Raw genomic sequence first — 23,652 nt, forward strand, 5'->3', positions numbered from 1 at the left:
CAATCTTGATTTCAGCTTGTGAGTCATCCAGCTCAGCGTTTCACATGATGTACTCTGCATATAAATTAAATAAGCAGGGTGACAATATACAGCCTTGACGTGCTGTATATTTTGAACCAGTCTGTTTTTCCATCTTAAGTTGTAACCGTTGTTTCTTGTCCTGCATACAGGCTTCTCAGGAGACAGGTAAAGTGGTTTCCTGAACTTTAAAGATTAAGTAATTTTGTATTCCCCTCTCTTAAGATCTTTCCTAGGACTGCCTAACATCTGACTCTTTTGTTTTCAGATAAAGAAAATCAAACTGTGCTTACAGTTGTCAGAGATTACATTGATTTCGAGTGTTTTGAAGGAATATTTCTGTGGGGTTTAGTCACGCATCATTCATTCATTCACACACCTGGACCAGGTGTTGTGCCACGCACTGTGCACGTGGTGTTGCCTTTATTTCTCTCTTACATGGGACTTGCTGTAGGTCAGTTGCTCTTCTAAGTACTTTGCAAATTTTAGCCCATATGTTTTCCATCATACCCCTGTGAAGCTTCCTGTTACAAGTTTGCCATTTACAGATAAGGAGAAGGAGGCCCCGAGAGGTTCAGTAATTTGCTCATGGTCACAGACCTGAGATTCAGAAGCAGGCAGTCGGGTCCCATACTTCATACTTTTATGCATTCTGCCATACTGAAGAGCCCAGCCTCCTTGGACCCTGCATGCTGCCCTCTCTGAAGGAGGCTAGAGGCAGAGATCACAGTGGTTTCTGCTGTATTAATAGAATTTTGGAACTTGGACTTCCTAAAGCCCATGAGGACTCTCAGTTTATTTCCTCGTGTCTCTTGTGTCCCCAGATCAGGACACAGCCTCCCATGCTTCCCATCCCCTCCTCACCCCCAAGCCACCATCCATGCCAAGGGGCGGCAGTATTTCTGTGAAGAGCCAAATATTTGAGGCTCTGCAGGCCATATACGGTCTCTGTCACGTATTTTTCTTTGAGTTTGTTTGTTTTTTTCCCATTCATCTTCAGTTCAGTTCAGTTCAGTTGCTCAGTCATGTCTGACTATTTGCGACCTCATGAACTGCAGCACGCCGGGCCTCCCTGTCCATCACCAACTCCTGGAGTTGACCCAAACTCATGTGCATCAAGTCGGTGATGCCATCCAGCCATCTCATCCTCTGTCATCCCCTTCTCCTCCTGCCCCCAATCACTCCCAGCATCAGAGTCTTTTCCAGTGAGTCAACTCTTCGCAGGAGGTGGCCAAAGTATTGGAGTTTCAGCTTTAGCATCATTCCTTCCAAAGAACACCCAGGACTGATCTTTAGGATGGACTGGTTGGATCTCCTTGCAGTCCAAGGGACTCTCAAGAGTCTTCTCCAACACCACAGTTCAAAAGCATCAATTCTTCAGCACTCAGCTTTCCACCCCCACCTCTACAAGTTCACTGGCTCTTTGTTGTGGCTTTTGTTTTTTTTTTTCCCTTGGTTGTGCTAATGCTCACCCCCATGCCAGGGTCTTTGCACATGCGCTTACTCCTGTCTTAACCATTCACCCACCTTGACTCTTTCAGCATTCCAAGTCTCATGCCCACGACCTTTTCTCCATGACCATGCCCTGTCTGTCCTATTTGAGAAGCTATCCCCCACCATACGCACATCTTTGGTAGTCACTGGTTAACAGATTTGCCTTTCCTTTCTACTGCATTTTTTGCATAGTTATTTATCTGCCCATATTGTGCCTTCCCTACTAAAACATGTTCCAAGAAAGTGGTGGCTCTGTCATGTTCACTCCTCCACCCCCTGTGCCTGCAACAGCACCTGGCACTTGGTGAAAGCACAGTCAGTGTTGTTGATTGAACCACTGATGTGTGGCTTTGAGATGCACTTAGTGGGATGATTGAATGAATGGGTGAATTAACGCATTACCCCCCCCCCCACTTTTTTTTTGCTCAGTATCAATTTGTGCACATCCCTCTCAACTCAAATACTCAACTGTTCACTGACTACAGAAAAAAAAATATATGGATACCTGGTCTCTGCAGCTGAGCATCTATCACTGTTAAAATTCAGAGCCCATGGGAAATTCTGGTGTAGCCAGGCTGATGGACTTGTTATTCCTGGTTGTTCATTATCAGGATATTCCTACCTCATACTCACACCCACTTTTCATGTCCTACCAGCCCTGACACCTCTAGCTCACAAGAATTACTTTCCTGTGGACTTTCTAATGCATTCAGTACATGGTACATCTACTAAGCAGTAAGTAATGTGGATTCTCTTGCCGGCATAGGGATTCATTAAATGTGTAAGTGTTCATGCATCCTAGTTTAGATTAAGGTTATGACCTGTCTAACTCACCCTTAAGGCCTGAGTCATGAATTTTGGGTGTCTTAATTTGGTCTTTATCTTCCTAAACCAGGAACCTATGACTGGGGGTCCAGAGGAAGCTTGTGAACAATCTGTAAGGAATGCCTTTAGCTGCAAGTAACAGAAACCCAGTCATTGGTGTTGGGAGCGCTGGGCTAGCATGGTGATACACAGAGCCCTCCTTTTTGTATCTTTCCCCCTCACCATCTTAATTAGCTTCTACATCCTAATGTTCATCACCTACTGGTTGACAGATGGCTGTTGCCCCACCAGTTAAAGTAGAAGAGCAGGGGATAAAGGAACAAAAGAGCTCTGACCATGAGTAGGAATCTTATCATCTGGAAAGTAAAAACTTTCCTGAAATCCCCACCTAGAAGTTCAAGTATGTGTCCCCTGGCATCAGATTATTCAGCAATATCTTGGTCGCCTTCCTTTCCCTGTCCACAAGGCCATGGAGAATTTGGTTTCTTACTTTCTCTGGTCAAAAAATGGATAGGGGAAGGTGTTAAGAATGGCTTTAGCATAGCGTACAAAGAGTTCCTGCTACAGGGCATTTTTCAGGAGAGGTTAGTCAGATTCTCAGAGATCCTTTCATTGACAAGTTAATAATACCCACCACCTAAGGAATGGGGCTTCCTTCATAGCTCAGTTGGTAAAGAATCTGCCTGCAATGCAAGAGACCTGAGTTTGATTCCTGGGTTGGGAAGATACTGTGGAGAAGGAAATGGCAATCCCCTCCAATATTCTTGCCTGGAGAATCCCAGGGACAGAGGAATCCATGGGATTGCAAGAGTTGGACACGACTTAGCAACTAAACCACCACCACCACCACCACCACCACCTAAGAAATGCCATCAAAGCAACTATACTGAAACTCAATACACTGCTCAAGAGAAATCTGTGGGGGTCAGTTTTAGATGTTACCTATAGGTAACAGAGAGTCTAACAGTGTATTAAAAGTAAGTAATTTTTTTTTTAGTAATCATCAGCATATGATGGATTGAATACTATGAGCATCAAATTCACTTACAAAATATCTAAACTGATTAATTAATTTAGAGAATTAGTAACTTAACTAATTCAATGAGGCCAAATTTATATGTATTATAATCTTCTATGTTTTAATGTATTCAGCTCCTTATAATTTTTGCTCATAGGGGGTTGGGAGCTTGAAATGGAGGTATACTTTTTCCGATTTGTAGGCCCTGAAAATAACAGTTTGATTATCCTAGACCAGTTGTGAGAGTATGTAAGATGAGTAGCCGTGTCCTCTCCTTTTTAATCCTTTTTGCTGAACTGATGGGTCAGATGGTAAAAAATCCACCTGCAATGTGGGAGACTTGGGTTCGATCCCTGGGTTGGGAAGATCCCCTGGAGAAGGGAAAGGCTGCCCACTCCAGTATTCTTGCCTAGAGAATCCCTATGGACCAAGGAGCCTGGTGGGCTACAGTCCATGGGGTTGCAAAGAGTCTGATATGATTGAGAGGCTGAGCACACAGCACACATTGTACATAGGGGCTTCGCAGTGGCTCAGTGATGAAGAATCCGCCTGCCAGTGCTGGAGGCGTGGGGAAGATCCCCTGGAGTAACAATGACAACCCCCTCCAGTATTCCTGCCTGGAGAATCCCATGGACAGAGGAGCCTGGCGGGCTACAGTCTATGGGGCTGCAAAGACTCAGACACGACTGAGCAACTAAACAGGCACACAGTGTGCACAGAGAGAAGCGCAGCTAACACAGTATTACAGCTCGGTGGATTTTCAAAACAGGACACACCCAGAGCAAAGCACAGCCTTGCCGACTCCCAGAAGCCCCCCTTCTGCTTGCTCCCGGTCAGAAACTTCCCCTCGCCAAAGTGTAACAGCTCCTCTCAGTTCTAACATTGGTGAGGAGTAACTGTTTTCATGGTTTATATAAATAGAATCATTTACATGAAGTGTGCCTTGCATCTGATGTTTGGCTTCTAATGGTGCCTTTTAGATGGGGGAGAGAGTGGCTTTTTCTTACTTAGCTGTCCCCTCTCTTGTAACATTTACTCAGAACCGTGAATAATAAGTTTCCTACTTTCTCACATTTTCTGGCAACTTCTAATTTTCCTAATTTAGCAGCCATAATTTCAGGGACTGCTTCCCACAGGGACAAAGGTATCCAGCCATCATACCTTCCAGGCTAAACTGGCAGCGCTAAGACCTGGGCTGGAATGAGTGGGAAAGGACTGTCTGTTTACCTTTTTGAAAACTTTGCTTTCTCTCTCTCTCCCCTTACCCTGGGAGACTCTTTTCTTCCCCTTTCTCGATGAACACAGAAGTGTCTGAGTGTCTTCCTGTTGAGACTGTGGGTCCTTACATTGTGGAAGCTGCCAGCGGCTCTGTTTTCACTCTTCCCTCATCTCTGCTGTAGTTCGGGTCTCCTCATTGTCAATTCACAAAAACCCTGGGAATCAACTTTCTCTCTGCCCTTTCCTCTCCTTTGTCGTACAGAGTGCAGGGAGAGAAAAGTTATCAGTCTTAACGGAGAAGATGAAAGAATAAATACAGCTTTTTTAGAGAATGCAAATGGTGAACTGTTTTGCATGACTTAAACAAAAATCAACTGAAACTAGTAAGTGAATCAGAATCTTTTCTTGTCCTGAGGGCGTCTTAGGGAGCCAGCTGTGATGAATGAAATCTATCAAGGTCAGACTTAGAAATCTGAACACCACCTTTGTGATACAGTGTATCCTTCACCCACCTAAAGTCTTACTTGCTGACACACAAAATTGTATCCTCGGTGATTGATTTCCTCATAATAATGTCCCTGTGGCCCTTCAACCTGTTTATTAAATTCAGATGCTCCTAAGATGATGAGCGTTTTCAGATCATTCCCTCATGCCTTAAAATTGTTTTCATTATTGGAATTTAAAGGCTGGAAAAGCTGTCTACTCTAAATTGACAGAGGCTAAAATGTGTGAGTGAATGAATATTCCACCATGTGCTCAAAGTACTATTTTACAGTGAGTTTACTTGTTGATAAGACATTGCTCTATGATGCTCAGCCTCACATTTCCAGAAACTAGGCCTTCTTGCTTTTTTTTTTTTTTTTGGTAACTGTGGCTCACCTTGGGGACTTCCCTGGTGGTCCAGTGGCTAAGACTCTGAACTCCCAATGCAGGGGTCCTGGGTTCACTCCTTGGTCAGGGAGTTAGATCGCACATGCCCCATGAAAGTGAAAATGAAAGTGTTAGTCACTCAGTTGTGTCTGACTCTTTGTGATCCCCATAGACTGTAGCCCACCAGGCTCCTCCATCCATGGGATTCTCCAGGCAAGAATACTGAAGTGGGTTGCCATTTCCTTCTCCAGGAGATCTTCCCAACCCAGGGATCAAACCCGGGTCTTATGTGTTGCAAGGGGATTCTTTACCATCAGAGCCGCCTGGGAAGCCCCAACACAGAGCCAAATAAAAAAATAAATGTAAAGCTGACTCACCTTGGTCACATCACAGAACAGAGTTGTCTAGCAGTTGAAGAGAAGGTGGAAAAGTTTTCTTATTTTTTTTTCCCTTTCTGTGTTTCCAGCTATTTATGAAAACTGCAAACAGAAGTTATAATCTTGGCATGTTGGGGCTTTTAGGGGAAGATGCCACATCATTAAAACATAGCTGTGTGCTACTGTTTTAATGGTGTCCAAAGAGATAATTGAATTCATAGACGTCTAAATTTAATTCCAGAAATCAAAGCTATGGTAATAGGAACTGGACGTGAGTTCTTTCAGGCCAAGTAATTTAATTCCTCAGCCAGCTGAACTGTTCTGTGTCTCTGTTCCTTGTTATTACGCCATGAAATTGCTCGGGCAGATGCAGTGATGGATGGTAGGCATGTATTTCACTCTTTTTCATGGCTGGACACATACCAGAATGCAGATCGCTTTAAACACAGCTGTCTTTATACACATGCTTTCTGTTTGGAGTTTTAAGTGGAGCATTCAAGTCATAACAGAGATGGTTGGGGGGACTTTGGGGATGCCCTGTTTTCATCATCCCACCCAGAAGCCCACTGTTGTCTTTACCCTGGATTACATACTTGGACCCTGGCATTCCACCCGCACTTCACACGTTTGTAGTTTAAGAAGACTCATTGGATTTGATTTTTCTCCCTTGTTTTCCATGAATTTCCCACTTAATTTGGAGAACTAAGGAGTATTGGTGTACCTGTTTCCGTGTTACTCTCTCCATTCATCCCACCCTCTCCATCCGCCCTCTCGTCCCTGTGTCCGTAAGTCTGTTCTCTGTATCTTCATATACACTACCATATGTCAAACAGAGCCAGTGGGAATTTGCTGTATGACTCAGTGAACTCAAACCAGGGCTCTATGACAACCAGGAGGAGTGGGATGGGGTGGGAGGTGGGAGGGAGGATAAGAGGAAGGGGACATCCTTATACCTATGGCTGATTCATGCTGATGTATGGCAGAAACCAACACAGTATTGTAAAGCTATACCCTTCATTTAAAAACAAATAACTTTTAAAAATACAAATAAAGAGTGTTGGTGACTGTGATCTCGTTGAATACAGAAAAGAGCTCAAACACAAGAAACTGCCCAAGGCATGCATTAAGTCATCCTTATTCACTAGCAGTACACCAAGATTTTGTAGAAAAATGAGGAGACAGTATATTGGCTAAAATTGAGGCGTCTAGTTCAGTTCAGTCGCTCAGTCGTGTCTGACACTTTGCAAACCCATGAGCCACAGCACGCCAGGCCTCCCTGTCCATCACCAACACCCGTAGTCCACCGAAACTCATGTCATTGAGTTGGTGATGCCATCCAACCATCTCCTCCTCTGTCGTCCCCTTCTCCTCCTGCTCTCAACCTTTCCCAGCATCAGGGTCTTTTCAAATGAGTCAGCTCTTCCCATCAGGTGGCCAAAATATTGGAGTTTCAGCTTCAACATCAGAATTTCCCATGAACAACCAGGACTGATCTCCTTTAGGATGGACTGGTTGGATCTCCTTGCAGTCCAAGGGACTCTCAAGAGTCTTCTCCAACACCACAGTTCAAAACCATCAATTCTTTGGTGCTCAGCTTTCTTCACAGTCCAACTCTCACATCCATACATGACCACAGGAAAAACCATAGCCTTGACTAAAAAGGACCTTTGTTGGCAAAGTAATGTCTCTGCTTTTTAATATGCTATCTAGGTTGGTCATAACTTTCCTTCCAAGGAGTAAACGTCTTCTGATTTCATGGCTGCAATCACCATCTGCAGTGATTTTGGAGCCCAAAAAATAAAGTCCGACACTGTTTCCACTTTTTCCCCATCTATTGGCCATAAAGTGATGGGACCAGATGCCATGATCTTAGTTTTCAGAATATTGTGCTTTAGGCCAACTTTTTCACTCTCCTTTTTCACTTTCATCAAGAGGCTCTTTAGTTCTTCTTCACTTTCTGCCATAAGGGTGGTGTCAGCTGCATATGTGAAGTTATTGATATTTCTCCCTGGATTCTTGATTCCAGCTTGTGCTTCCTCCAGCCCAGCGTTTCTCATGATGTACTCTGCATAGAAGTTAAATAAGCAGGGTGACAATGTACAGCCTTGATGTACTCCTTTTCCTGTTTGGAACCAGTCTGTTGTTCCATGTCCAGTTCTAACTGTTGCTTCCTGACCTGCATACAGGTTTCTCAAGAGGCAGGTCAGGTGGTTTGGTATGCCCATCTCTTTCAGAATTTTCCAGTTTATTGTGATCCACACAGTCAAAGGCTTTGGCATAGTCAATAAAGCAGAAATAGATGTTTTTCTGGAACTCTCTTGCTTTTTCCATGATCCAGCGGATGTTGGCAATTTGATCTCTGGTTCCTCTGCCTTTTCTAAAACCAGCTTGAACATCTGGAAGTTTACAGTTCACATATTGCTAAAGCCTGGCTTGGAGAATTCTGAGCATTACTTTACTAGCATGTGAGATGAGTGTAATTGTGCAGTAGTTTGAGTATTCTTTGGCACTGCCTTTCTTTGGGATTGGAATGAAAACTGACCTTTTCCAGTCCTGTGGCCACTGCTCAGTTCTCCAAATTTGCTGGCATATTGAGTGCAGCACTTTCACAGCATCATCTTTCAGGATTTGAAACAGCTCCACTGGAATACCATCACCTCTGCTAGCTTTGTTCCTAGTGATGCTTCCTAAGGCCCACTTGACTTCACATTTCAGATGTCTGGCTCTAGGTGAGTGATCACACCATTGTGATTATCTGGGTCGTGAAGATCTTTTTTGTACAGTTCTTCTGTGTATTCTTGCCTCCTCTTCCAATATCTTCTGCTTCTGTTAGGTCCATAGCATTTCTGTCGTTTATCTAGCCTATCTTTGCATGAGATGTTCCCTTGGTATCTCTAATTTTCTTGAAGAGATCTCTAATCTTTTCCATTCTATTGTTTTCCTCTATTTCTTTGCATTGATCGCTGAAGAAGGCTTTCTTATCTCTCCTTGCTGTTCTTTGGAACTCTGCATTCAAATGGGTATATCTTTCCTTTTCTCCTTTGCTTTTCGCTTCCCCTCTATTCACAGCTATTTGTAAGGCCTCCTCAGACAGCCATTTTGCCTTTTTGCATTTCTTTTTCTTGGGGATGGTCTTGATTCCTGTCTCCTGTACAATATCACAAATCTCCGTCCGTAGTTCATCAGGCACTCTACCAGATCTAGTCCCTTAAATCTATTTCTCACTTCCACTGTATAGTTATAAGGGATTTGATTCAGGTCATACCTGAATGGTCTAGTGGTTTTCTCCACTTTCTTCCATTTCAGTCTGAATTTGACAATGAGTTCATGATCTGAGCCACAGTCAGCTCCCAGTCTTGTTTTTGCTGACTGTATAGAGCTTCTCCATTCTGGCTGCAAAGAATATAATCAGTCTGATTTTAGTGTCGACTGTCTGGTGATGTCCATGTGTAGAGTCTTCTCTTGTCTTCTTGGAAGAGGGAGTTTGCTATGACCAGTGCGTTCTCTTGACAGAACTCTGTTAGCCTTTCCCCTGCTTCATTCTGTACTCCAAGGCCAAATTTGCCTGATACTCCAGGTGTTTCTTGACTTCCTACTTTTGCATTCCAGTCCCCTATAATGAAAAGGACATCTTTTTTGGGTGTTAGTTCTAGAAGGTCTTGTAGGTCTTCATAGAACTGTTCAGCTTCAGCTTATTCATCGTTACTGATCAGAGCATAGACTTGGATTACCATGATATTGAATGGTTTCCCTTGGAAACAAACAGAGATCATTCTGTCATCTTTGAGATTGCATCCAAGTACTGCATTTCGGACTCTTTTGTTGACTATGAGGGCTACTCCATTTCTTCTAAGGGATTCCTGCCCACAGTAGTGGATAGAATGGTCATCTGAGTTAAATTCACCCATTCCAGTCCATCTTAGTTTGCCGATTCCTAGAATGTCAATGTTCACTCTTGCCATCTCCTGTTTGACCACTTCCAATTTGCCAAATTACTCTTTGCAACCCCATGAACTGTAGCCTTCCAGGCTCCTCTGTCCTTGGGATTTTCCAACCAAGAATACTGGAATGGATTGCCCTTTCCTTCTCCAGGGGATCTTCCCAACCCAGGAATCAAATGCAGATTTCCTGCATTGCAGGCAGACCCCTCGTCGCCTGCGCCATGAGGGTAGTCAAGGCTCTTTTCCAGTGAGTCATCTCTTGGTGAGGTGGTCAAATTATTGGAGATTCAGCACCAGTCCCTTCTAGTGGATATTCAGGGTTGATTTCCTTTAGGAATGACTGGTTTGACCTTGCTGTCCAGTGGACTCTCAAATCTCCTCTAGCACCGCAATTCAAAAGCATCTATTTTTCAGTGCCCATCCTTCCTTATGGTCCAACTCTCACATTCCGTACATGACTACTGGAAAAACCAATTTCTTCTTCCCCTTTCATTTCCAGTGTAAACATTCAATAGTAATTTTGAGCCAATTTCCACATCCACTTATTGTATATCTACCATGCAGGCGTTTTGTGGTATTTTCACATGTTTAACAAAAAGTAATGCCAGTATTACAGTAAACTTTGTTTTGGTATCCCCCACCCAAAGTTTTTAATAGACTTTATTGTTAAGAGCAGTTTTATGTTTAGAAAACAATTTGTGCAGGAAATACAGAGCCCTCCCTCACGAATTATTAACATTTTGCTTTGGTATTGTACACTTGAACCAATATTGCTGTATCATTAATAAAATCCATAGTTTACTTTAGAGCTCACGTTTTGTGTTGTACAGTTCTATGGGTTTTCACAAATGCACGCTTGTATGTTGGACTATTATATATTATCTCTGATACCGTGTATTACAGAGTAGTCTCACTACTCTCTCACTATCCCCTCTGTTCTGCCTGTTCATGCCTTCCTTCCTCACCCCAGACTCCTACCAACCACTGATCTTTTTGTGGTCTCCATTCAGTTCAGTTCTGTCACTCAGCCGTGTCCGACTCTCTGCGACCCCATGAACTGCAGCACTCCAGGCCTCCCTGTCCATCACCAACTCCCAGAGTTCACCCAAACTCATGTGCATTGAGTCGGTGATGCCATCCAACCATTTTATCCTCTGTCGTCCCCTTCTCCTCCCCCCTTCAATCTTTCTCAGCATCAGGGTCTTTTCAAACAAGTCAGTTCTTCACATCAGGTGGCCAAAGTATTGGGGTTTCAGCATCAGTCCTTCCAATGAACACCCAGGACTGATCTCCTTTAGGATGGACTGGTTGGATCTCCTTGCAGTCCAAGGGACTCTCAAGAGTCTTCTCCAACACCAGTTCAAGAACATCAATTCTTCAGCACTCAGCTTTGTCTATAGTCCAACTCTCACATCCATATATCACTACTGGAAAAATCATAGCTCCAAAACCACGGTCTCCATAACTTTACCTTTTCCAGAATGTCATATAGTTGGAATCACGGTATCCTCTTTTTGCAACGGTGTAAACTAAGATCTGTGTTCAGGGATTAAAAAGTTGCAGATCTACTGAGCTGGGATTCATAGTGTGACCTGCTGGCTTCAGACCTCCCATGTGTTTTAATTCAATGCCATATTCCCTCTCAAATATCCCAAACTCCTTGTCATCGGTTTTCGTTTTGCTTGCCTGAAATGTGTTTAATGACTGTGGCTATCATTTCTCCTCCTGCTCCAGTGAGGACAAGGCCATAGAGTTGGCAGAGGAGGAAGAAGTGGTGGATGTTGAGGAAGAAGAAGCCGATGATGAGGAGGACGATGAGGATGGCGAGGAACTAGAGGAAGAGGCTGAGGAACCCTATGAAGAGGCCACGGAGAGGACCACCAGCATCGCCACCACCACCACCACCACCACGGAGTCTGTGGAAGAGGTGGTCCGAGGTAACCCACTGCTTACCTGGATTTTTCTCAGGGAAAAAGAAGGCATCACACCAGGGTTTTAAATTTCTATCCGGCCTACCACCACTGCCTCCCAGGTGATGGGAGGTAACGTTACGTTGTGCTTGTGGAACTCTTTTTGGTTGAATAAGCATCCAACGATTCATTTCAAAAAAATGTGAAATCTTGATGTTACAGACTGTTCTGTGCCTTGTAGATGCTACTTGGCACGTTCTGCAGAACTCCACCTAACTGGGGGCCATGTCATTTGACAAGGACCGAGTTAGGTGGCCTCCTTGGCGTTCTTCTGACAGTGGGTGTTGATTATACTCCCTTTTCCGTGGCCCCTTTCATCACCAAGACTATGAGCTCCTTAATGCCAAAGGCTGGATTTTACCTAGTGTGATGCAGGGTGCTTGCCTTATCGAAAGTTTTCAGTACATGTTGGTTGAGTGAGTAGTTGTGATTAGATTTAATGTAATTTTAAAGCAAAAGAAGTCCACTTGGAGAGCAAGACATTATCTTTTGCTGTGAAATTTAACTTGGATGACTTGTGTTGTCTATAGGCTAGTTTACTGGGGGAAGTGACAGTGCATTCTTAGGCAGGTAGATCTTAGACTGTGTGTTTCTGGTTAATTAATGCTTCTATTGGAAATGCTCTATACGGAACGAATTAGAAGACCCCCTCTTTGTCTCCCTGAAATAAAAGCAAGGTTCAGTTTACAGTAAACAATGAAAAGTAGTGAATTGTTGAGTTGCCTTTCTTAAAGGGCATATGTTTGTTTTGCAAATAGTAAAAGATGGTCCTAAGATTAGATTGAATGAGTACAGGACAGAAGTATTGTTTTAATGCATTGCAGGTACTTTTAAAGTCTGTCCACAAATGCTACAACATTATGGTCACTTTTATTAAAGTAAAATGCTTTCTGCTCCATTGTTAAATTGGAGCTTAAAAGAGGCTACTCGTTTTGCTTCACATAGGTTCCTAACGATCACTGTAGTATGTCATCTTCCCTTCACTGCATTTTTTATAACTTCGCTGAAGTATAATTTACATATAAAATTCATTCATCTTAAGTGCAGAGGCATTAAGAAATGTACCAGATTGTGAAAACATCACAAAATCCAACCTTAGAACATTTGCATCCCTGCAGTCCTCACACCCCTTCACCGTGAATCCTTGTTCTTACCGCCAGCCCTCAGCAACCATTAACCTTCTTTATGTCTCTAGAGATTGGCCTTTTCTAGACTTTTAATATAAGTGGGGTCATACGTGGTCTTTTGTGGCTGGCTTCTTTCACTTAACATAGTAGTTTTGAAGTTCTGCATTTCTTTAACTTGTAGCTCTTAAAAGTGAGATTATTCTGAATTGAACACTCAGAGTTATTTTAAAATCTATTACAATGTCACGTATTCTCTTAAAATATACATAGAATACCAAATAGATCGCTTAACTTTGTAATTCCCCATGTAATGACAACCTCTTCAGTTTAGCACATAAGTAGATGTTCATTTACATAAATGCGCATTTTGTTTGAGGCACTGTTTTTCAGGACATTTTCCATGTACCTCTTAGGACCATCTGTGCAGATCTAGCTACGTGAACTTGTTAGCTTCTGTTTTCCTAGCAGGGAAAGATGGATTTTTCAGGGCTTCTTTTTCTTTTGCTCCTGATAATTGTTTGATAACACATTCTTTTCAGGTTTACACTGATCAACCTGTGAGTATACATTTAAGATAAATAGGACTGTTCATAGATACTAATCACTGATTCAGTTACAAGGGAATTTTAATCAGCTTTATTGAAGTGTACCTATTAGACTTTTAAATTAACTGGAGGCCCTACAGCCTTCTACTAGTTAAAATGGCTACAGAAATATCATAAGATATGTTTTAGTGTCTTTATTTCTATAATCTATGTTTCAGGGTTGTAAATTGCTTTAGTTTTAAAGGTATACTATATTTTACTTTACTTTAGAAGATATACCATGAAAAAAAGAAAAAACAGACTCAAAGAATCCAATAAAAAATAAAGAGAGACAATTCACAGGACAAAAGATATGGCTCTTAAACAATGTACTACAATTTAGCAATGCATTTCAGAAGTAAAAAGTGTGAATCCCAATCTAGCAATTCAAAAATGGCAAATATACATAGATATTTATTGAGCACTATTTGAAACAACAAAGATTGTAAACAACCTAAAAGTTTTTAATACAATTTTGGCTAAAGAATTATTATATGCCATACTTTGAATATTTTACAATTATTAAACAGAATAAAGCAATTTATATGTGAACAAAAAAAGGATGTGTGACTACAAATTACAGCAGCTAGTATTCTGCTGTGGGACTCAAGTTCTTGTGCTCTCCACCAGGATAGCTGCTTGCATAATAATTATTGTCCACCTAATCAACATTCATTTTTTGAATGCCTCTTTTGAATAAGCCATTTTACTGGGCTCAGTGGATCAGTTATACGATGAGAACACACAGGAGAGCTGACCCTCATGGATGTGAAAGTCTAGTAGGAAACATAAGTCAAAAAAACACAGAGTCTGTGTTGTAAAAAGTATGAGCCCACAGCCTACTTCACAGTACAGAAGACTGATCAGGGATGGATCTATGAAAAAGATGGCATTTGAAGGCAGGCTAGAAGGGCTGGCGGTGCAACTACCAATAAATTGTCTTGCACCCTACTTTAGGGTCATTGAGTGAAAGTCAGTCGGTCGTGTCCAACTCTTTGCGACCCCGTACACTATACAGTCCATGGAATTCTCCAGGCCAGAATACTGGCGTGTGTAGCCTTTCCCTTCTCCAGGGGATCTTCCCAACCCAGGGATCGAACCCAGGTCTCCCGCATTGCAGGCGGATTCTTTGCCAAACCGATATGGTGCCTTGAGGAGGTACATGGCATGCTTGGGAGATAAGGCCAGTCCAATTAAAGTAGAGTGGGTAAATCCTCCATAAGAGGGTTACAGGAAGGTAAGTTGGGACTTAAATGTGGAGACCTCTAATGCCAGGCTGGCAAATGTTGGTACTGACTGAGTGTAATCAGTTCAGGACCTATTATGTGGTGAGGATTTTTCCAGTAAAAACAAGAGATTTTTGTTTTTATACTACTGCTATTGACGGGATGGGTAAGCAGTAAGTGACATAATTTATGCAGTATATGAGAGAATGCCACAAAAACTTACGCCAAATTCCAGACCCAGACAGAATTCTCTTGAGATAAGATGGTCTTATTACATTCTGAATAATTCCAGTTCTTTTTGCTTCAGTTTTTCTCTAAATATAGCATTATTAGATATTAAATAGAAATAGAGGGCATATACATTCTTGTATTTTTTTATAGAAAGACAACTACAATTAAAAAAGAACTTTAGAAAAAAAAATCTCCAGGCTAAAGATTAAAAAATAAAAGAAACTAACCTTAAAATATAAGTTAATAATGCTGATGTCAAGAACAGCATTAATAGTGGCCTTCTTGAAACAAATACCTGACCATTTAGAAGTACCGATTATTAACACTAGAACTAGAAGAGCCTTTAATGGGAATCTATCCTTCCATTCAAGACTCCTGAAATAGACAAAAGCTGAAAGTGGAAGTGAAGTCTCTCAGTTACGTCCGACCCTTTGCGACCCCATGGACTGTAGCCTACTAGGCTCCTCTGTCCATGGGGTTTTCCAGGCAAGAGTACTGGAGTGGGTTGCCATTTCCTTCTCCAAGGGATCTTCCCAACCCAGGGATAAAACCCCCTGCATTGCAGGCAGACGCTTTACCGTCTGAGCCACCAGGGAAGACAAAAGCTGTGATTTAGGCAAGTCTTTCTGGGAAAGAGGAGAAACATGTTAATGGTATATATTGCATCCATGTCAGAGTTTTCTGTGTTCCCAACTAATTCTGATAAAGAAGTAGAAGATTTTGATGGTAATATTAAAACGACCAGTTTCCTGCCATTCCCTCCACCCCGTTGGTATAGGAAGTGAGTCACAGCTCTTTCCTGATGAACGGTGTCAATGCCGTAGCTGACTGCTAACTTTGTAAAACTCTAATTACATATAGCTGGCTCCTCCACTGACAATAAAAGTTGGAAATGACTTGCAAAGAAAAGAGATTGAAAAGAGGCTTACCATCTCGTTTCCAATGTTAATGTTTCAGTGCCCGAGAGAAAATATGATTTACAACCATACTTAATAATGAACATTCTTCATTACCAACACATTGCTACTAGTATGAGTCTTTAATGTGCTTCATAAAAAAGCTCAGTAGTTTTGTAACCCATTACAATTTGAAAGAAATAGGCAGAGGGAAGAAAAATATAGGACATTTCAACAGTCATAAAATTTTCAGCCATATTGTATTAGAATCATTGATATCAAAGCAGAAGATGCCAGTTCTGATTCTGATTCTGTTAACTGATTCCAAAGGAGAAAGGGATTGTTGAGAAGTAAGCACACCTATCTGACTTTAGGATCTATTGTTTTGATCTAGTTGAATAAGCCAGTACCAATTTGCATACAGCAGTAGTGCACCAGGAAGTCCCTAGTATATGTAGACACTTGCTCCTAATTTTCTGCGTTTTGAGAAGTGATTGCATTTCATAAACCTAAGACATCAGGGTACACTGTGACTCAACCATGAATCCTCAAGTGTGTGTGCTGTGTGCTCAGTCAAGTCCGAGTCTTTTTGGTCCCATGGACTGTAGCCCTCCAGGCTTCTCTGTCCGTGTAATTTTCCAGGCAAGAAGACTGGAGTGGGTTGCTACTTTGTATTGTAGGGGATCTCTCTGACCCAGGGATTGAACCCATGTCTGCTGCATTGGCAGGCTGATTCTTTACCACTGGGAAGCCCAAACTCTGATTAGATGTGGGTGTTGTAATGAGTGGCATAGTCTATGATTTAGCTAGCCGGTTTTGTTCATCCAGAGTAACTCTGGTTTTTTCTGTATGTTCACCGATTCAGCAAGTACACATTTATCACGCCTCTGCTAATGGCTCGGCACTTTGCTGCTGTAGCAGGTGTGATGGGGAGCTGGCTGTTACTGTGTCGTGGCCGATCACGCTGGAATTTCTTGTTTGCAGGATCACCACTCCCTGTGCCTTTAGGGCAGGGATTCTGTCTTTTAACCCTTGTAATGTGCTGAGTGGTAGAATTTTTATTTCCCATTTAAAGCCAAGGCAAATAAAGCCGAGAGAAATTTTTTAAACCTTGTCCATAATCACAAAGCTGGTAAATGGTGAAGCCAGGATTTGGGCTTAGATGGACCAGAGTATTTTTTACCACCCTAATGTTTTTTTTTTCTTTTTCCTTTTGTTTATAAATACACACTAGTTCAGTTTAACCTGTGTTCCCTTGTAAATGTGTGTTCCTTTGTTCTAGGCAGGGGTTCATCTTGGTATTGTTTCACTTTGCGCATTTCCTAACTTTTAGAATGCTTATTTATATAATAATAGTGTCATTTTATTTTATTTTTACATTAAACTATGGCCACAGGCTAAATATGGACTGTCACCAATTTTCTAAACAAAGGTTTTATTAGGATACAGCCAATCCCATTTATTTACATGTTATCTGGGGCTTCTTTCATGTTACAGAGGCAGAGTTGAGTAGTCACAAAAGATGCCATGTGGCCTGAAAAGCTGAAAATATTTACTATCCAGGCCTTTATAGGAAACTTCCGATACTGATCGTTAGAAACATACTAGGAAGTTTTTATATTTCAGATATCACCATTCCAAGTTAATTTCATTAAGGTGGTTTCATTATGGGTAGAGATAAACTAGTGAAGTGTTTAAAGAGAAAATTTTTTAATAATTTTATAATCTTGGGCCAGTTACCAAGATACCCTCGGTAAGTCTGTTTTTTCATGTATGTTTTATAGATGCTGTTATGGTGTTGCATGTTTTTCACATGATTACTCTAGATGATCCATGCTAAGCATTCACCATATAATGCCTGGCATATTTTAAATTTTCAGTATGTTTTACAAGGAAAGGCTGCTCAGAGTCAAAGCCTGGCTTTACAACCTACAGACTGTGTAAATTTGTATCAGTGAAATAATTTCTATACCTCATTGCTTCCCTTTTGAAAAATGAGATTTAATAATATCCACCTAGTTTTAACCATTTTGTGAGGATTAAATGAAGTAATTCACAGGAAACACTTAGCACTTTTCCTGGTAGACAGTAAGTGCTCAACTAACCTAAGCTACCATAGTTGGAGGACAGAGGAGCCTGGCAGGCTACAGTCCATGGGGTCAAAAGGGTCAGACATGACTTAGTAACTGAACAATAACAACTGTAGTTGCCCTGGTTCTGTGTATCATCTTGATCCCCAGATAACTAACTTATTCCTAATTAGGAATGCCAAAGGTAACCCAACAGACTGTCTTTTTGCATTATAAAATGCATCAATGAGATGTATCCATTTCTATTGTATAATAGAGCTGTTATTTATGGGCATATATTAAGGAGAAAACAGCTTAAACTTGGTTTCTTGATTAAATTACCTTTTGTGACTATATTATATATTTAAATATCTGCAGTTCAATTTTATGTCTGGCTGAAAATTGAATCAAGATAGTTTTAAATGCCATTACATTTCAAGGTGGAGTTTCATTTCTTGAGGGTATTTTAAACCTCTTGGAAGTTCATCTATTAAATGGACAGAGGAGACAATTTAAGCATACCATTCGATGATGAAGTTTGAAAGTGTGATCTAAATGTTGCTTGCCTTGGGCTGAGTGACTTGACCTCCACAGAATTAAATTACTGTTCTTCTCCCTCTGCTTACTGTTCATCTCTGAGAAGCATCGTGTGGTTTGCTGCTGTACATTCCACCAACATAAACTAGGCACTCCTAGGAACTGGGCATTACACCAGTTCTTGAGAATACAGGGATATGAAGGTAGCTCGCTCAGGTTGCTTCCAGCCAGAGCTGTATACTCACTATTCAGGAGAAACCAGCCTCTCTGACCTGACTGGGGAGAAACTTTGGCAGCCCAGGGGAAGGAAAGTGCCCAGCCTAGAGACAGAAGCTTCACCTACAGCATTGCCAAGAAGTTGTCATCTGAGTGATTTTTTAATAGAACAAATCTGAGAAGTACCATACATAAAGCAGAACGGCTTGTATTATTATCTTGAAAGAAGGTGAAGTTGCTCAGTCATGTCCGACTCTTTGCGACCCCATGGACTGTAGCCTACCAGGCTCCTCTGCCCATGGATTTTCCAGGCAAGAGTACTGGAGTGGGTTGCCATTTCCTTCTCCAGGAGATCTTCCAATCCATGGATTGAACCTGGGTCTCCCGCATTGTAGGCAGACGCTTTACCATCTTAATATCTTAGGTTGACCTAATTTTCACGTCTCCCATGTTACCTGTCTATAATGCATGTGCCACTTGCAAGGTATCCCATCATTCACTAGTAGGATTCTTTTTTATTGTTTGTATTTAACTTTTCATAAAGTTTGGAGAAGACTGTGAGCCTGACTTGCTGCAGACGTGGAAATATACTCACATACTTTTGTTGAGGTTCTCATAGCAGCACACTAGCCCAAAATGAAAATAAAACTCCCTTATGGGTTTAAAAGCAGGGCTCCCTTTTGAGGAAGACTTTACCCTTCTCTGTTAGGACCACAGACAAGTAAGTTCCACTCCTGTTCCTGGACCAGCACGTAGCATCCTTTTCATGACTTTGAGAAAACTAGTATCCACACAGGGCAGAGATGTGACAGGTGGCAGCCTATTATTTTGTGCCCCATGGCACTGCAGCCACTGATTTTCAGATTGTTTGATATATGCTTTGGTGAAGGCAGAGTGAAGCATGGCATTAACAAGCTTCTTTCCATGCCATTTCATGGTCCCAATTTAGAAAACTCACTCAGATAATTTACTTAAAATGTGAGAAACAGAACCATATCAAAGACTGCATGTGATGTGTTTACATATATAATTTTTTAGTAACAAATTTATTGAAATATAGGTGGAATAATATTCCACCTATATATAATAAGTATAATAAATATTATATATAAATATATATAAATATAATATTATATATATATAATAAATATAATGTGGAATGTAGAAGTCAGTGGTTTAATATATCTTCATTGCCACATAGAAAGTTCTGTTTTTGAACTTGATTTTGCTTGAAATTTTACATGGCTAATAGTGCTTAGTTTTACCTTCTACACTTTTATTTGTGTCAAGATTCTGTAATGCAATGTTAGAAAAGGAAATAATCAGCTGAAGGTATTTTAACACAATTATGTCTAAATTTCTTAAAAGTAGAAACAAAACTTCCAGCCCAATTCAATTAAAGGCCAGAATCTAGGTTTTTTAAAAATGCTAGTCTTTCTTATGTTTCTTTCCCCAAATCAGTTGCTGTTCAAAAAATACACAAATGTTGACAATTATATATGTTTTCACACACAGCATATGCAATTAAAAAAAAATCAAACATAGTGAAAGAATCCAGCAAATGAGAGAACAGAGCATTTAAACATACATGTCATTTTCAGCTAAATCCACATGTTCCATTAACTAGAGGCTCTAATTCTTTGGGCAGGTGACAATTGTGTGTTTTAATGGAAATCTTTAGTTCCCTTGTAGAAAAAGGCTTTCTGGAGTTTTTAAGCAGGATGGATTTCAGTCTAAACAATTGTTTCTTTGTCCCCCTAAAAATTTATCACCTCTTCTGACATTTGACCTTTTGTGATTCTATTAGTGGAAGAGTAAGAAGTCAAGAAGAGGCAAAGCTAAACAAATATCATATAAAAACGATGTTCAGTGATTCGTATATTGCTGAATAATGCCATTTGCAGGAACATGGAAGGACCTAGACATTATCAAACTAAGTGAAGTAATCCAGACAAGGATAAATTTCATATGATATCACCTATATGTGGAATCTAAATTTAAAAGATATGAATGAACTTATATGCAATATAGACTTTGCCACACCAAAGGCAAAAGGCGTAGACAGGGAGGAAGGATAAATTAGGAGTTTGGGATTAACACATACACACTACTATATATAAAATAGATAACCAATAAGGACCATCAACTACACTTCACTTAAAAACAATGTTCAGGAAAACCCCTTGGCCTTCAAGATAGCAGCGCAAATTTTAAAAACTAGGAGACTCTTGAAACAATAAAAGGAGGTAAAAATAGTGCACTTTGTTAAAAAGTGTACTATATTGAGTTAATAATAGTAAGACAGTGCTGGTGTTAACTATGAGGATGGGTTTATCTCTTTCTCTTAAATTCACTTATGCTTTTGTTGGATATAATTTCTGAGAACAGAATATAGACAGGAATTTCACACTACTTGCACGTGAAATTAAATTCCTAATATGTCGTGTTATTAATAGAAGCAAAGGAAGACCTTGCTGGCTAATTCTCATGAGGATCTCTCTTCTGGAATTTACTAGCATTTGTTACCCAGGATTTCTGAGGTGTTGCTGACTGCTACATGGTAGCTTTGGTCAAACGATTGGGCAAAACCCCTAAAACGCAGCATGAATCCTGGTGTTTGCTTGGGCTATGGCAGGGTTTCTCGATCTCAGCATTATTAATGTTTTAAGCCGGACAGTTCTTTGTTGTGGAGATTGTCTTGTTCGTTGTAGGATGTTTAGCAAGATCCCTGGCTTCTCCTGTGGCTCCCCCGAGGTGTGATGACCAGCAGTGCATCGCTAGCCCTTGATACATGTCCCTTGGGAGATGATAAGAAGCTCAGCCTTTCTGGTTGCAAATCACTGAGCTTTGATATTGAAATCGACAGTGAGTTCTGGCTTTAAACATGCTGCTGCTGCTGCTAAGTCACTTCAGTCATATCCGACTCTGTGCGACCCCATAAACGGCAGCCCACCAGGCTCCCCCATCCCTGGGATTCTCCAGGCAAGAACACTGAAGTGGGTTGCCATTTCCTTCTCCAATGCATGAAAGTGAAGTCGCTCAGTCGTGTCTGACTCCTAGCAACCCAATGGACTGCAGCCCACCAGGCTCCTCCGTCCATGGGATTTGCCAGGCAAGAGTACTGGAGTTGGGGTGCCATTGCCTTCTCCGGCTCTAAACGTATGAGCAGAGAAAAACCCCTGTGATACTGTGTCTCATGTTAATGTAAGTCATGACACCTGACTCTGCTTTGCACATTGTAGGTAGCATGAACATTTGTTTTAATTTGAGAAGAAAAAGTAAAATAAACAAAATGTATGCTAAAAAAAAAGTTAAGTACTCATTTAGTAAAATAAAAACAGATATTTGATAGGATGTGTCATGTATAGTCTCATAGTTTATATTTAGAGACAAATCAACATACAGTTATTATTTTTTAAATATTACACATACAGATGTGCCATGCAGGCAGCGAGAGATAAAGAAAAACTGCCTTCCTGGTTTTGTTTTTTATTCTTCCTAAAGAAACTCACTCTTGCCTGGTACCCTGTTATAAAATAGCAAATGGAGGTTAGCATCAATTGAGCAAGCAGGGACACTGCTGTTTTCAGCTGGAAGCCATCCAGCCACTCTTCTCTGCCGGGTACCATGACCGGAACAAGTTAACATGGCAAGATGGACACACTTGGTCTCCCCCAGAAAAGGACCATCCTCCCAACCCTTGACTCTCACATCTAGAAACATCCTTTTCTTACAGTAACAGAAATGGCATATAATTCTTTCTTACAGGGAAGGGACGCAGTGGAAGCAGATTCCAAGCTCAGTGATCTTCAGTCTTACGTCAGCTTTCTTCATTATTTTTCCCCAATAAAAATAAAAACTTTTTTGATATTCTAATGTTCTGACAAATTATAAGAACAAAATCACTTAAATTTGGGTTTCTGAGAAGTTTAAGTTTTCATAGACTTAAATATGAATAAGAAGAATACTGTATTGGTGTTCAATTTAAGGCAGAAGTATTGAAGCTACTTTAATTTTGCACGAGATAGAACTTCAGAGGAAAAGAAATATGTAACGATAATTTCTTAAGATTTTATATATGTACACATTTGAATATTTTAACTATCAAAGTATGTTTACCCCTCATTTCCCAAACATATCTACCCTTCTTTTAATAAGTGAAAACCTATGCAACTTTTTACTGATCCTTTCCCTCTGATCCTTTTGAAAAGTGGTTGAATCGTGTGTGTATATATATATGTGTGTGTGTGTGTGTGTGTGTGTGTATAACATACTTTAAGTTATATATATATATACTTTTTAAATGTCAAGTATATATATATATAACTATTAAATAACTATTAAAGTATGTTATATATAAGTATATATATACTTTTGACATTTTTTTCATATATAAATATAAACTTCTGACTTTTTTTAGTTCTACCAGTTTATTGCCACCAACCCATCTCCCTCCACCCTCAGGCATGCATGCTCAGTCATGTAACCCTATGGACTGCAGCCTGCCAGGCTCCTCTGCCCATGAACTTTTCCAGGCAAGAATACTCAAATGGGTTGCCATTTCCTTCTCCCACATTTGGCATTTTAACTGCACATAAAGGTTACATTTGGTCATGGTGCTTCTCCAACATTAATGTGACCTGAAGTGCTTCTTAAGCTTAGATTCAGAGACAGTAGGTCTGGGATGGATCCTGAATCCCAAGTGATGCTGATCCTACTGGTTCATTGGCTGCCTCCACTTTGAGGAACAGTCTCCAGTAGCATGATAGTCCCCCATACTGTGCAGATTCAGATTGAGACAAAGAATAAGAAACCGAAAAAGAAAACCAACCTTATCTATAATAGTGAAACCATCCTTGTCTATAATGGTGAAACCATCCTTATCTGTAATAATGAAACCATCCTTATCTATAATGGTGAAACCAACCTTATCTGTAATAGTGAAACCATCCTTATCTGTAATAGTGAAACCATCCTTATCTATAATGGTGAAACCAACCTTATCTATAATAGTGAAACTATCCTTATCTATAAT

The 23,652-nt window shown here is 40.7% G+C and overlaps 1 protein-coding gene across 6 annotated transcripts in view; it reads left to right on the forward strand.

Moving 5' to 3' along the window:
* APP (amyloid beta precursor protein) overlaps positions 1-23,652 on the forward strand; it is a 313,323-nt gene that overhangs the window by 160,225 nt on the left and 129,446 nt on the right. For all 6 annotated transcript variants that reach the window (XM_018050523.1, XM_018050579.1, XM_018050642.1 and 3 more), the window contains exon 6: positions 11,496-11,698. In XM_018050523.1, the coding sequence (XP_017906012.1) occupies positions 11,496-11,698 (203 nt within the window). The remainder of the gene's footprint in view (positions 1-11,495; positions 11,699-23,652) is intronic.

The sequence above is a fragment of the Capra hircus genome, chromosome 1, assembly GCF_001704415.2.
Source record: "Capra hircus breed San Clemente chromosome 1, ASM170441v1, whole genome shotgun sequence".
Taxonomy (NCBI): Eukaryota; Metazoa; Chordata; class Mammalia; order Artiodactyla; family Bovidae; genus Capra; species Capra hircus.